This window comes from Centropristis striata, chromosome 12 (genome assembly GCF_030273125.1).
Source record: "Centropristis striata isolate RG_2023a ecotype Rhode Island chromosome 12, C.striata_1.0, whole genome shotgun sequence".
Taxonomy (NCBI): Eukaryota; Metazoa; Chordata; class Actinopteri; order Perciformes; family Serranidae; genus Centropristis; species Centropristis striata.
In genome coordinates, this window is record NC_081528.1 from 4,290,319 (window position 1) to 4,304,022 (window position 13,704).

The 13,704-nt window shown below is 36.5% G+C and overlaps 2 protein-coding genes across 3 annotated transcripts in view; both read right to left on the reverse strand.

The window, feature by feature from the left end:
• Positions 1-2,615, reverse strand: part of snx25 (sorting nexin 25) — a 31,454-nt gene extending 28,839 nt beyond the window's left edge. The window contains exons 1-2 of the mRNA XM_059346670.1: positions 2,440-2,615; positions 900-1,383 (exon numbers count right to left, since the gene is read on the reverse strand). Coding sequence (XP_059202653.1) covers positions 900-1,268 — 369 coding nt within the window. The 5' untranslated portion in view covers positions 1,269-1,383; positions 2,440-2,615. The remainder of the gene's footprint in view (positions 1-899; positions 1,384-2,439) is intronic.
• A 4,514-nt stretch (positions 2,616-7,129) lies between these two features.
• On the reverse strand, positions 7,130-12,445 carry LOC131981833 (fibrinogen-like protein 1). 2 transcript variants are annotated; one of them, XM_059346324.1, is made up of 8 exons: positions 12,331-12,442; positions 12,176-12,251; positions 11,134-11,302; positions 10,870-11,029; positions 10,481-10,569; positions 9,098-9,186; positions 8,195-8,382; positions 7,130-7,609 (listed from the first exon to the last, which is right to left on the reverse strand). In XM_059346324.1, exons 2-8 carry the CDS (start codon positions 12,236-12,238, stop codon positions 7,411-7,413), a joined length of 957 nt encoding a protein of 318 aa, XP_059202307.1. In that variant the 5' UTR covers positions 12,239-12,251; positions 12,331-12,442; the 3' UTR covers positions 7,130-7,410. The 2 variants fall into 2 exon arrangements, with proteins under 2 accessions (XP_059202307.1, XP_059202306.1); XM_059346323.1 differs by having other exon boundaries at positions 12,176-12,445.
• Between the last annotated feature and the right edge of the window lie 1,259 nt (positions 12,446-13,704).

Below are 13,704 nucleotides of genomic sequence, written 5' to 3' on the forward strand. Positions count from 1 at the left end.
ATCATGGTGGAAGATGACTATAGCGGAGGGAGCTCAGATATAACAGCTAGAAGCTCTCAAATACTTTTTGAATTTCATTTCTATCTGCTACAGAGGCTGAAAAATATATTATTTAGTAGGAAGAGTTGACACTTCTGTTGAATTTACAGAAAAACTTCAGGTTTTAGGGGCTTATTTTAAAATCACCCAGAGGTTTTACAGGCATTTTTTACAGCCGTTTTAGGCCTAAATGGGTTAATTTATTGCTCATAATGGTACTGTTTGTCCTTGTATTGTGTTTTTGTCTTTCTGTTTTACGGTGTGTTGCCTGCGTGGAGAACACCAATGCAAATTCCTAGTATCTGTATACATGGTTAAATACAGTTGAATTGAATTGAAAAAAACATCAAAGCAAAATGGCGCCACACACCATGAGAGGTAAACAGTCACTTCATCTTCAACATTTAGTCTGTTATGTGTCGTTTAATTTAGCATTTGTGTTACTAAAAATGTAGGATATAGGATTTAGGATTTAGGGGGGACTAAATAATGGAACATCTCTTTAAAATGTTTCAAAAGATGTCTAAAAGCTAATTTAACTGCTGTTTTAAAATTCTAATTCACACACAAATACCCTTTTATAACATGTTCATTTTTGTTTTTTTATTGTGTTTGTTAATGTCACTATAATATGTTGATGTTATAAATATGTTTTTTTCTATTATCGGCTTTAAATAAGCCCATCTGGGTTTGCACTATTTCATTTCCTATTAATTTATTGCTCATAATGGTACTGTTTGTCCTTGTATTGTGTTTTTGTCTTTCTGTTTTACTGTGTGCTGCCTGCATGGAGAAGACCAATGCAAATTCCTAGTATCTGTATACATGTTGAAATACAGTTGAATTGAATTGTCTCTTACCATAAGCTTGTTGAAGAAATCGAGCCGTACAGCCGACTGCCTTTTGTTCCTGTCGAAGCAGCTGACTTTGAGAGGACTCTTCCTGACCAGCAGAACAAAACTCCCAGCCAGGAAACACAGCAGGGCGAAGGACACATAGATGAACAACTTCAAGAAGAAGGAGGTGAGAGTCAGACCTCCCCAGGCCAGCTGGAACACCACTGCTGCCACGACGCCCAGGCAGAAGGCCGGGATGAAGCGGAACGAGGAGCCGAGAGTAGAGGTGGAGGTGGCAGCAGACATGGGCTCCTCTTCTCCTCCTCCTGCTCCTCCTCCGGTGCTGCTACTCCCTCCAGCCAGTGGTGTAGTGGTAGTTGAGGGGGTGGGCATGCTGCGACCCCACCATCCATATATGTGTCACTACGAGTTAGGCTGAAATATGTCTCCTTTATTTAACCAGGTAGAAGTCTCATTGAGATTAAAAAATCTCTTTTCCAAGAGACACCTGGCCAAGAAAACAGCAGAAAAAGAGACAAGTTACAACATTTAAACACAGTTAACATAAACAATTAAATACAATTAAATACAAATACAGTATCACAACACTGAAGGAGCCTCAGTAGAGATTTATATCGTCACCCTGTTAAAATAATCGGCTAACTCATTTTTTCAAGTTTTGCAGGAAACACAAAAACCTTCACCAAAAGTGTAAAATATGACATTTATTGATCATTTCACTCAAAAAGGATGTAACAAAGGATGGCTATTGGCATAGTAATAATACTGTGTGTACATTATGTCACTTAAGAGAAATTAATGACTTGACAATGACAATTTTTTGAACATGCCTTTGTGACTTAAGCAAGATATGGTAACACTTTATTTTGAAGGGGTCTACATAAGAGTCACACAAGCCTGTCAGAAACATGACATGACAAGTATCATGAGCATTAATGTTACTTCAAAGTGTCATTAATGCTCATGACACATCCCATGTCATGTTTATGACACGCTCATGTCACTCTTATGTAGACACCTTCAAAATAAAGTGTTGCCATATCTTGCTTAAGTCACAAAGGCATGTTCAAAAAACTGCCCAAGTCACATTTTATTTTGAGTTAGGCATAATAAATCTGCTTAAGTCACACACTTGACATAGGCCATTATCTTAAAGGGGTAAAATCACATGATCTGACCAACTGAGGATGGAGGTGATTTTACCATAGGTGGCAATGAGGAAATGATTTAGATGTTTTTACCATGTTGTCTTGTTTTTAAAGATGTTTATGATTTTAGACTTTGTAAGGTGACCTTGGGTGACATGAAAGGCGCCTATAAATTAAATGTATTATTATTATTATTATTCGGCAAAAAAAAACAATTTTGACAAAAAATGACTTAGGCGATTATTTTACCAGACAATCACACTGACCAAGAGAAATTATTTATTTATTCTTTAGAATCGATTTAAATTCACCGATTTTGATCAGTTCAGACAATTTCAATTCCTTTTGCAGATTGTTCCGTGATAAAGGGGCAGAATGACTAAAAGCTCTCTTACCTAACTCAGTTCTCACTCTTGGCACCAGCATCTGAAAAGTTGTTGGGCCGAGTCAGAGAGGTCGGTACACTGTGTTGTAACCTCGACTACAACACCGTCTCCAAGACGAGGCATCCCCGCTCTGACATCTCCTCTCCGACCCGCACCACCTATGTTCTCCAGGATCCTAGCATCGGCCACAGGCACCACAGGGTCCCAAAGTCAGCTCAGTCCTCCACAGCACGGTGCTCCTCCAGACAGCAGCGCGGGGCTCCAGGCTCCTCCAGGAGCTGCCAGTCGCCCCAGAAAGCAGACGGAGAGAGAGACTCTGGGTGATGGGATAGATACGGCAACATCCACCGTCACCTTGGAGACAAAAAGGTGGAAGGGTAGCTTATGCTGCGTTCGATTGCACTCGGAACTCGGAAAGATCCGACCTCCGAGTCGGAAAAGTGCAATAGAGCGGCCCTTGAACCCGGGATCCCGACTCGGGAATTCTGGTAGGATCCAAGCAGCCCGAGTAGGTCAAAAAATACGTGGAACACGTCAAAGCAAAATGGAGGTAAACTTCACTTTATCTTCGACATTTAGTCTGTTATGTGTCGTTTAATTTAGCATTTGTGTTACTTAAAGTGTAGGATTACTTTGTTGTGGTATTTGCACTCCCACTCTGTTAATTAACCCTCTGGAGTCCATCTATTTTTATTTTTTATTTTTATTTAACTTTTATTTAACCAGGGAATATCCCATTGAGATTGAGAACCTCTTTTTCAAGGGAGCCCTGGCCAAGAGGCAGCAAACACAAAATACAGTTACATATTTACATAAGATACAGACCTTAGACACATCATGAGAAAAAAGTGCATGTTGTGGAATTGGCCTCATATTTATTGAAAATACACATGTTTTATTTACACTAATAACTTTATTTATATACGATATGTAGACAAGCTGAGAAAGCCAATTGAAAGGTCAATCATAGGAGCTTTCACAGTGTGCCATTTATGCTTCTAGACCATTTTTAAAATGTGAATTTTCTTTCTACAATGAAAAATATTACTATTTTTAATTAACATACAAATAGACTGTTTTGTAGTTTTGTTATGTATTATTTTTTCTGCTGTTTTTGTGTGTATAAATGTTTTTTTTTTAAATGGTACATTTCCATAGACACCTGTGTCTTTTGTTTGTATTTTGAGTTCCTGGCAGCTTTATTCTTTGTTAATTAAAATAAAATGCAAAATCTGACTGATAGCCAAGTTTGCGTGGAGAAAAGGGAGCCATGCATGTGATGTAAGGACAGACTGAAAGATGCTGAACAGAGACAGAAATAAATTTGAACCAAAATCTCCTGGACTTCAGAGGTTTAAAGAGTTTGTGTGAGCGTAGTAGGGATGAAAAAGCACAGTAAAAGTGTAAAAAATATTATAGTTTTTCCCATATTTAAACTACATTAGTCTATAAGGTGTAATACTGCACTTGTTTTTATTATATCCAGGAATTTGATAAGATTTAATTATATTTTTGTCTCTTAAGTATTTGCAAGTATTACAATTCCAGCCTATATTTGGACCCAGAGAGGACACAACCATTTAACTGTATGTTGACCCAGGTAGTTGATCTACTTCCCCAGAATATTTCTAAATGCTCCAAAGACATCCAAACCAATTTAGATACATACAAATCAATTTAGATCTTTACGAGTTCCGAGTGCAGTTGAACGCAGCATTAGTGACTGCTGCTAACTGGTCTAGCAACAAGCTCAACTTAGAAGCCGATATGAGTCAATGTTACTTTAAAACAACATAAACACATTAATAAGAGAGAAATAATGTCGCTCTGCTGTGGTTTGACTGCTAAGCAGACGGCAGCACCGACAGCTAGCTACCTAGCTTGCTTGCTAAGTAAGATAGCGTACTTACCTATCGTAACAAAAAAATAAATAAATAAGGTGTGCGAAAACAACACTACATTCTCGCTTTCTTCTCTGTTGAATGGAGCGTTTCAATGGCGAATTTAAAGTATATATACAAACACCACGGCTGTAATATGTCAGCTATAAAAGCCCCGACAGATAAAAACAGCCTGTGTTTTCATGGAGCTTCAGCTGACTGACTGATCTCTTTGAACGGGAAAGGCTGTCAGCCAATCAGCGCCTGTGTCGGGAAAGGCTGTCAGCCAATCAGCGCCTGAGTTGGTAAAGGCTGTCAGCCAATCAGCGCCTGAGTTAACCGCGGACGGTGCGCTTGTGTTATTAACCATCACAGCCCAAAGGGGGCGGGGGGATCTTTGTAAGGACGTTGCTGCTGCTCTGTGAAAATTACCCGCCAACTGGGCAACAAGGAGTTAAAATCAAGCGCACGACGACATAAAGGATCCTGTCTCGATTCTCTGACGATTGATTTTTCTTTCAGATTGCTGTCTGACATTATGAAAAATCTGTTTTCTGTTGTTGTGGTACAAAGATGTCATGAAGAGTAAAAACAAAACAATTTTCAGCAATGACAAATTGTATTTCAGGCCCATTATTTACCTCAGATAATCCATATATTGTGTATTAGCTTGTACACATACATTATAGCCTTCATATTTTTGTTCATATTTCTACATTTCTGTCCTTTCCCTCCATATATATACATATATATACATATATATATATATATATATATATATATATATATATATATATATATATATATATATATATATATATATATGGAAAATATATTAGAACACCCTTGTTTTCTCTAATGTAAAGGTACATTTGTTTGGACAAATATAATGATAACAAAAAATGCTCATAAGAGTTTAATTTAAGAGCTGATATCTAGACATTTTCCATGGTTTTCTTGATAATGATTTTGGTTAGTATGAAGAAAACCAAGAAAACCATGGAAAAAGTCTAGATATCAGCTCTTAAATAAAACTCTTTAAGAGTATTTTTTCAATATATTTGTCCAAACAAATGTACCTTTAGTTGTACCAGGAATTTAAATTAACAAGAAATTGAAGAAAACAAGGATGGTCTAATAATTTTTTCCTTTAGTCTTCAGAGAGGGATAAACACATTTTATTCTTAATTTATAATCAATAAAATAGTATGACAGATAATTAAGAATTTTATGTTAAATTTGGACTTGCATCTAGTTGTGATTATAACTATATTTAGCACATTTAGCAATCTCCAAATACTAAACGATTTGAGCATTTTAAGTCTGCATTATGGTTAGGTGCATTACAGCTATGCTAAGTTATATGTTATTCTTGATTTTGCAATATTTACAGGAGGTCAAGTCTTAAATGTGGTGACTCAATAATATGAAATAATTCAATGGACACGAGGATGTGATTCCTTGTTTTATTTGTTGAATAATGGTTATAATGCAAATGACATATAGAGAGGAGATATAGCAGGTTGTATAAGTGTAATTGTCAATAATAACCTGTAAGTGTGAGATGAAGTACAGAGTATACTTTATATTTGTGATTTTCTGTCAATCTTGTGTCACTTTAACACCGTAAGAAATAACTTGTTGTTGTGTACAGTTATTTGTTTTCATTCATGTCACAGCATACTTATATATATTTCAACTGTTTGTGATACAGAGGCAGTTTATATAAATCATCATAACATTTGGATTCGCTCCCAGAGCTGAGCTTGGCTGCCTCTTCTATCATATATCATTGTGTAAAAAGAACACTCCCAGTTCTTGTTGCAGCAGTTTCAATGACATGATAATGGCTCTTTTCACTGCCTTTCACTCCAGTGTTTCTGTCTGTGTCTGGCACACACACTTACAACAGATTTCCCTTTTTTCCACCCAAACAGACAGCTGTGTGTGTATGCTACTTCCCTCTTGCAACATTCATATCTCCAAACCAGGCAAAAGATTTCACAAGTCCTCTTACAACTAAGTTGCTATATAAGCTGCTTAAGTCTTTATCGGGCGAAGAACTATATTTGGTAACTTCAGTGGATATCAAAATGGGGTCCCCATGTCTCTCTGTGAGGTCGTAGAACCACATGGATATGTAATATTTAGAGAAAAAAGTTGCAAATTTACTAGAATAAAGTGGGAAAAAGTACAAGAAAAAAAGTCGCAGATTTAAGAGATTTAAAGTGGCAAATCTGCGCAAAAAAAGTCACAGATTTACGAGAAAAAAGTGAAAAAAACAACTTTTTTTCTTGCAGATTCACCACTTTAAATCTCATAAATCTGTGCATTTTTTCTCGTAGATTTGCCACTTTAATCTCGTAAATATTTAGAGAAAAAAGTTGCTAATTTACTAGATTAAAGTGGAAAATCTAGAAGAAAAAAAGTTGCCGATTTAAGAGATTTTAAAGTGGCAAACATACGCGAAAAAAGTCGCAGATTTACAAGAAAAAAGTTTTTTTCTTGCAGATTCACCACTTTAAATCTCATAAATCTGCACATTTTTTTCTAGTAGATTTGCCACTTTAATCTCTTAAATATTTAGAGAAAAAAGTTGCAAATTTACCAGATTATAGTGGGAAAATGTACAAGAAAAAAAGTCGCAGATTTAAGAGATTTAAAGTGGCAAATCTGCGTGAAAAAAATCGCAGATTTACAAGAAAAAAGTGAAAAAAACAACTTTTTTTCTGGCAGATTCACCACTTTAAATCTCATAAATCTGCGCATTTTTTCTCGTAGATTTGCCACTTTAATCTCGTAAACTTTTTTCTCAAAATATTACCCCTCTCCCCCAGGTCCTTATGTTTTTTTACACATTCTGGCTGTATGTAATATCCTCCAATATTCTCTAGGGTTGAAATTTGGAATTTGCAAGTATTTCAATGAGTGTCCTATTAAGGGTTAAGTCTTTAAAGATTTCACTGTATTCTGAATAATTTAATCTTCTTCTCTGTGTCAGTGGGGTTGCTTTTAAATTTTAATTATGATATCACACTATTTCATACACGTTAGCCAAGCTGTTTCAGACCAAAATAGTCGATCCAAGAAGATGTTTGATCTAAGAAGGAGGTACACGATGAACAGCATTGGGATCGTCGGTTGGATCCATTTTAAAGTCGACGGGTCGCAGCTTCATGGCGGTGGTCTTCAGGGAGTACCACCAGCCTTTCCAGGTGAACCAAATTACACCATCATCTGTCACCGCACTGTAGGGACCATTGGGGTAGTACATGCCATTAAGATGGGCTGAGTGACACCTGGAGGATGACAGAATGAAAAAGGAAATACTTTTGTTTACTGTAATGATTGACTGTAGGTAGTGATGTTTAAATAAAGCTTTTTGAACCATTTGATGTCATTGCTGAGCCCACTAGTTTGCACTCTTTGTTTGAAGAAAAGGCTCAAGTCATAACAATTCAGTGTGCTTTCAACCTTTTTTTGAGCAGAAAGCGCCATCTAGTGGGCTCAGAAAATATTATTATTATTATTAGTTTATTTAACCCTTTATCAGGCAAAGAACTATATTTGGTAACTTCAGGTAATATTTCGAGAAAAAAGTTGCAAATTTACTAGATTAAAGTGGCAAATCTACAAGAAAAAAAGTCGCAGATTTAAGAGATTTAAAGTGGGAAAAAAGCAACTTTTTTCTCCCAGATTCAAGTCAGTAGAGGGCTTATAACTTGAAGATAGCTGGTTTGGCCGGTGGAAGTCTTAGGTGTGTTTTTCACCTGGCGCTCTTTTCATTTGGTTAAAATTACAATATATTTGAATAAAAAAACCTGGGTTGCGACCAGATAGCTGCATGCATATGTTTGCAAATATAAAAAAATAAAAAAACGTACTTGTTGAACCACCAGCCTCCCTTGTCTTCCTCTGCACAGTTTCCTTTGTAGTTGTCGTTGTCCTGGTCGTAGGTGCTGAACTTGACGCCGTGGTGACCGGCCCAGTCTGATATGCCGACCTGGTAACTCCCAGACAGAGAATCTCCAGCTGTACCGACGTAGCTTCCAAAGGAAAGTCGGTAGTGATCCTGCAGAGGGAGAGATATGAAGAGAGTTGGTCAACTTGACTCAAAAAATGTAAAATTAATTGTTTGACTGTTTGGAAAATATCCACGGTCGCCAATAAAGTTGAAGTAATTTTGTTTTCACATACAATCCTCTGTTAATTGTGGTTTTATTTCCATTGTGATATGTTTGGAAGAGATTGATTGATTAATAAATAGAGTTTGAAAGTTTTGAGAAGAAATACACTTTATCTGTCAAGAATAAATCACATTGTCGAAATATTTTATCCCAACTTTATGGGCGAGAAATCAATACCACCCATGTATATAAGCTGAATATGAAGTTCCAAGACGTCAATGGACCGACCAAAAAAACAGTATTAGCTTTTAAACTCACAAACCACAATTTTATTTACACTTGGGATTATGCTAGAAAGGGTATAATGTATTAATTAATGAGCTTTGTAGGTGCTATGTGGATTTTTTTTTTTACTTAGGACAGAACCAGGCTCACTGTTTTCAGGCTTTATGCTAAACTAAGCCTGCTTTTTTCCAAGCAAATATTTCGACATTTGGGAAAAAGCGGGACATTTCCTTTTAAACATGTGAAAACAAGATAGTTATATGCACCAAGTAGTTACTATACCTGAGATTAATGCAGATTTTTTTTCAACAGTATCAAATATTTGTTTCAGGGGTTTTTTCACCCAAAAAAATCAGTCTAAAATTAAAGTCAGACCTCTTCACTGGCCACTTTGAAGTTCTTGTACTCAGCATATCTCTGGTTTCCATCAAAGTCTCCCAGGTTAATCTTCAGAGAATAATTTCCTGGAACAGACAAACAATAAAAGTTCTTCTGAAGCAAAAATCTTAACTGTGAACTTTGTTGAGCTCTAAACATTACGGCTGATGAGAGAAGATGTTGGCAAAAAGTTGACCATGTACACATCCAATAGACATGGAGCAATGTTAGCGTTGATTTGGCGTCTTACCTACTGTTACTGTTTATGGTTAGATTAAAAAAATCCAGGAGTGACTCTTATTTTAGTTCTGTTTTGGTCTCCACCAACTCTAAAAGGACATCTTTAGCTGCTAAATGTTTCAATATGTCCAACAGTTAGCTAACTTTTTCATGTCTGCCGTTTGGTGCTGAGCAGATAGCATATATAGGATTAATTCATTATTTCTAGCAGAAGACAACTTCCCACTGTTGCTGGAAATTACAGTGATAAGGGCTGGAAGAGTGAAACAAAACTGCAAAGTTGCAGGGCTGAAAATCAAAACAATGAGCTGAAAGATGCTAAAACACTAGACGTAGAGGTGGGCGGGAAAATGCAGAGATGGTTAATAGTTCTATATGGGTCTGTCATAATGAGATCCATTGACAATATATGAATATAGAGACAGAGCACATTTAAGCCCCGCCCTTCAGGGGGGAAAACAAGCCATCATTCTCCATTGACTTTGTATTGAACACAGTACTTTCTTGATCATTTGAACAGAATTTGTGGGTTCTTTAACTTGTTGGTTGTACATTTTACCCCACAACAGCTTTTGATATTTTTTCAGTTTTTGCTAGTAGACGAAATTGTCAAGGATTTTTACCTTCTTTCAATACAAAGTCAATGGCAAGTAATGGTTTCTTTTCCCCCTTGGTGGGCGTGGAGCCTTGTCCCTATAGATCAATGATTCCCAACCTTTTTCTTGAGGGACCCACATTTTTACCATTGTAAACTTTGGCGTCCCCCCTCTTGGGGGGCTAGCTCGCCGAGTTTTTGCCGTACAGTGATATGACAAATATCTTTGTAATCAGCGTAGTTTCTGCTTTCATATGCTAAATTACTTACTTTTGAAAAAAACAAGACATTCACACTTGCATGAAGCCTTGCCAAGTGTTGTGAGTTTGTAGATTGGCTTTTTTCAAATTTATAGGTATAGATGTATATATTTAACCCATTAGATTTATTACATCCCTTAAAATCAAGAGGGCTTCGCGACCCCCCATGGATCTTTGGCGCCCCCCTGGGGGGGTCGGGCCCCCCTGGTTGGGAATCACTGCTATAGATCACTGTACCTTTATATTACATAACTTCTAAATGGGTTATTTGGAAGTAGTGTTGACCTTGTGTGGTGATGTAATGCAGGTTGTCATTTCCGAGCCAAAACTCTGCACCCACGTCTCCAAAACCATCCTTATACTCTGCCCATGATCTAAGAAACAGATAGATAGATAGATAGATAGATAGATAGATAGATAGATAGATAGATAGATAGATAGATAGACAGACAGATAGATAGATAGATAGATAGATAGATAGATAGATAGATAGATAGATGGACGGATGGACGGACGGACGGACGGACGGACGGACGGACGGACGGATAGATAGATAGATAGATAGATAGATAGATAGATAGATAGATAGATAGATAGATAAACAGACAGACAGACATATTTTAGATTTTATTGAATTATTGTGCTCTAAAATATATCAGACGTGACAGTCGTACCTGTTAAATCTCTCTGATCCATTGATTCTCCTCTGAACGACGGTCCAACCGCCTCCATCACTCATATCACAGTCGACTCTGACTGGTCCGGGGCTGCCGACGGGTCTGATGGTGTAGAAACCACTGGATTTGGAGCCAGAACTGAAGATCTGGGAGCAGTCTGACACACAAATACACACTGTATTTCCATCTGATTCATTATATTCTGAGCTTGAGTTTAAATTCTTGTTTGTTTTCCGGTGCTGAGGCCTTATTGGCCCTGACCTGTGTACTGGGTGTCGGAGCTCTGGTCCAGTCCGGTTTTGTCCGGTTTTCCAGGTTGGTTTAGTGATCGTAGTCTGTGTAGGAGGAGTTCTTGTGTCTGAAGTTGGTTCTTGAGAAGTTGTTCCTGTTCCTGCAGACGAGCCACCTGCTCACTGCAACTGTCTGACGCCTACACACACATTTAGATTACTATGTTACTGAGGATCTTCACTTGTACTCATTCCCTAACTCTGAGATAAAATATGCATAGAGTTAATATAGTGTTTAATCCGTACAAAAAACAATGTGTAAAAATATAAGGTTGTGGTTTCACAGGGGTTAATCCTCTGGGGTCTCTGATCAGATAATGTGGCTTTTTTTAAAGCACCGTAACAAAAAAAAGATGTCACATGGAGCGATGCTGTTGACTTCACTCCAAACTACAGACTTGATATTTCTCCAGTTTTTTGTTTGACGTGCCTAGGTCATGTAAAAAAAAATATGTAAAATAAATATGCTCAATGGTAGCTGGGATCACCAAAATGTATTTTATTAAAATATACACATTTTAAATGCAAACTATTCTATCATTACTGTAACATTTAACCATTTTTTCCTCATCAATTTTCATTCAGATTTTGCTCTTTATACATTGTTAAAAAACATTATGTTTGATTATATTCTGATAAATTATACATTTCAAACAAATCTATATTTATTTTTATAAAGTTTATTAAATATTTATTGTATATAAGTGTGAGGAAAACATGACATTTTATCTGGATGCATTACAGTAATGAAATTGTGAATCAAAAATATGTTTAAAAATATAGAAAATATTATTTTAACACAAAACAATGAATTGTGCCTCATTATGGCTATATTGTTAATTCATATAAAAGTGAAATATATTTAGTTTAATAAAGTATGTCCTTATAATCTTCTCAGACATAGCTTAGACTGGCTTCATGAGAATCAACCTAATGGCCGATAACAGAAGTATAATAATGTCAAGAAGAAAAAGATCTGCAGCTGTGAATTGCAATATTTTTTGAGTACTTACACAGAGAGATTGAGAGAAAGCTGTGATGATTATTAGTCCGGTGAGCAGCAGAGAGCCTCCCATCGTTTTAATGTTCCTGCAGCACAAAAATAAAAGAGCAAATCCAAGAAAGAAACCTCTAATTCTCAGAGAATAGTTGAACTGAGAGCACACACCTGGAGTTAAACCAAACTGTGTCCGAGGAGAATGGGAAACTGATGAAATACCTGATTCTCTACAGTTATAAACTATCGAAAATATGCAGGGAGTGTCTAGAACAGATGCCTACGTGCCAAAAAATGACACACTTTTGGGAAAAACACTTCTTTTTTAGAGCAGAATAAAAAAAAAGAGGTGTAGTTTTCTTTTTCTTTTTTTGTGTATTATTTTTATTGTTTTCATAACAGAAAAATATATACAAATTAGAGATAGTTGGTGGAGCTACACAGAACAATACATGTTTTTTTTTTGTTTTTTTGACAGAGTTTTTGACATGAGACAAACAAAACTCAAAAACAAGTTTGTTGTGAAATTCAGTCATTAGCGAAAGCTAGCAGCTAACTGATGCTAGCGGCTAACTGATGCTAGCGGCTAACTGATGATATCGGCTAACTGATGCTAGCAGCTAACTGATGCTGGCGGCTAACTGATGATATCGGCTAACTGATGCTAGCAGCTAACTGATGCTGGCGGCTAACTGATGCTAGCGGCTAACTGATGTTAGCGGCTAACTGATGCTAGTGGCGCTGCTTGTTACAGCCATAGACATATACATATATATATATATATATATATATATATATATATATATATATATATATATATACATATATATATATATATATATATATATACATATATATATATATATATATATATATGTATATATGTCTATGGTTACAGCTACAAGAGTAGCCATTAGCGTATCAATGCTAACTCAAAATTGTGGTCGCAACATTAGCTGACATTTCATAGCAGCATTACAATCGTGCCAATTCAGCACATTGCAGAAGTTAGCAGAAGTAAGGATTAAAAGTTATTACAATGTAAAATTATAAGTTAGTACTTAGTTATAAGTTTGACAAAAATCTGAATTCAGAGTTGAGCAAACTCAAAAACAAAACTTAAAATATTTAGTTTAATTGTCCAACTTAAAATTTTATCGAAGTTTGTTGCCTTGAAATTTTGAGTTCACCCAACTTTTCTTTTTTTTGCAGTGTACCATGGATATTCTTGATACAATGAGGTGTAGTTTTGTTATATTCCTGGAAGGTAATGTGAAAAACATGTTTCTCTACCAACACGTGCATTAGATTTGCCATCTGTCCTCCTTTTCTCATTACTCTTGTCTGCCCTCCTCCTGCCAGCTCTTTGATTTCCCTGCTCCTTCCGGGCCACTTAGCCGGCTCTTTGAGTGTCATTAGAAGACTCAAGTAGTCATTTTGTTGATGAGTAGTATTGTGCCATTTCTAATAAACGCTGTGAGCAGCTAAATGCCACTGAAGGTCAGCTCTGAACACCGCAGGAAGAGGCAGAGCGGAAACACACGT

Bases quoted from the DNA above. Each gene is read 5' to 3' on its own strand.
- LOC131981833 (XM_059346323.1), bottom strand. From the start codon at position 12,238: ATGGGAGGCTCTCTGCTGCTCACCGGACTAATAATCATCACAGCTTTC. The intron at 11,303-12,175 runs GTAAGTACTCAA...ATGTGTGTGTAG, and splicing joins CTTTCTCTCAATCTCTCTGT to GCGTCAGACAGTTGCAGTGA. The intron at 9,187-10,480 runs GTCAACACTACT...TGTCTGTTCCAG, and splicing joins GCATTACATCACCACACAAG to GAAATTATTCTCTGAAGATT.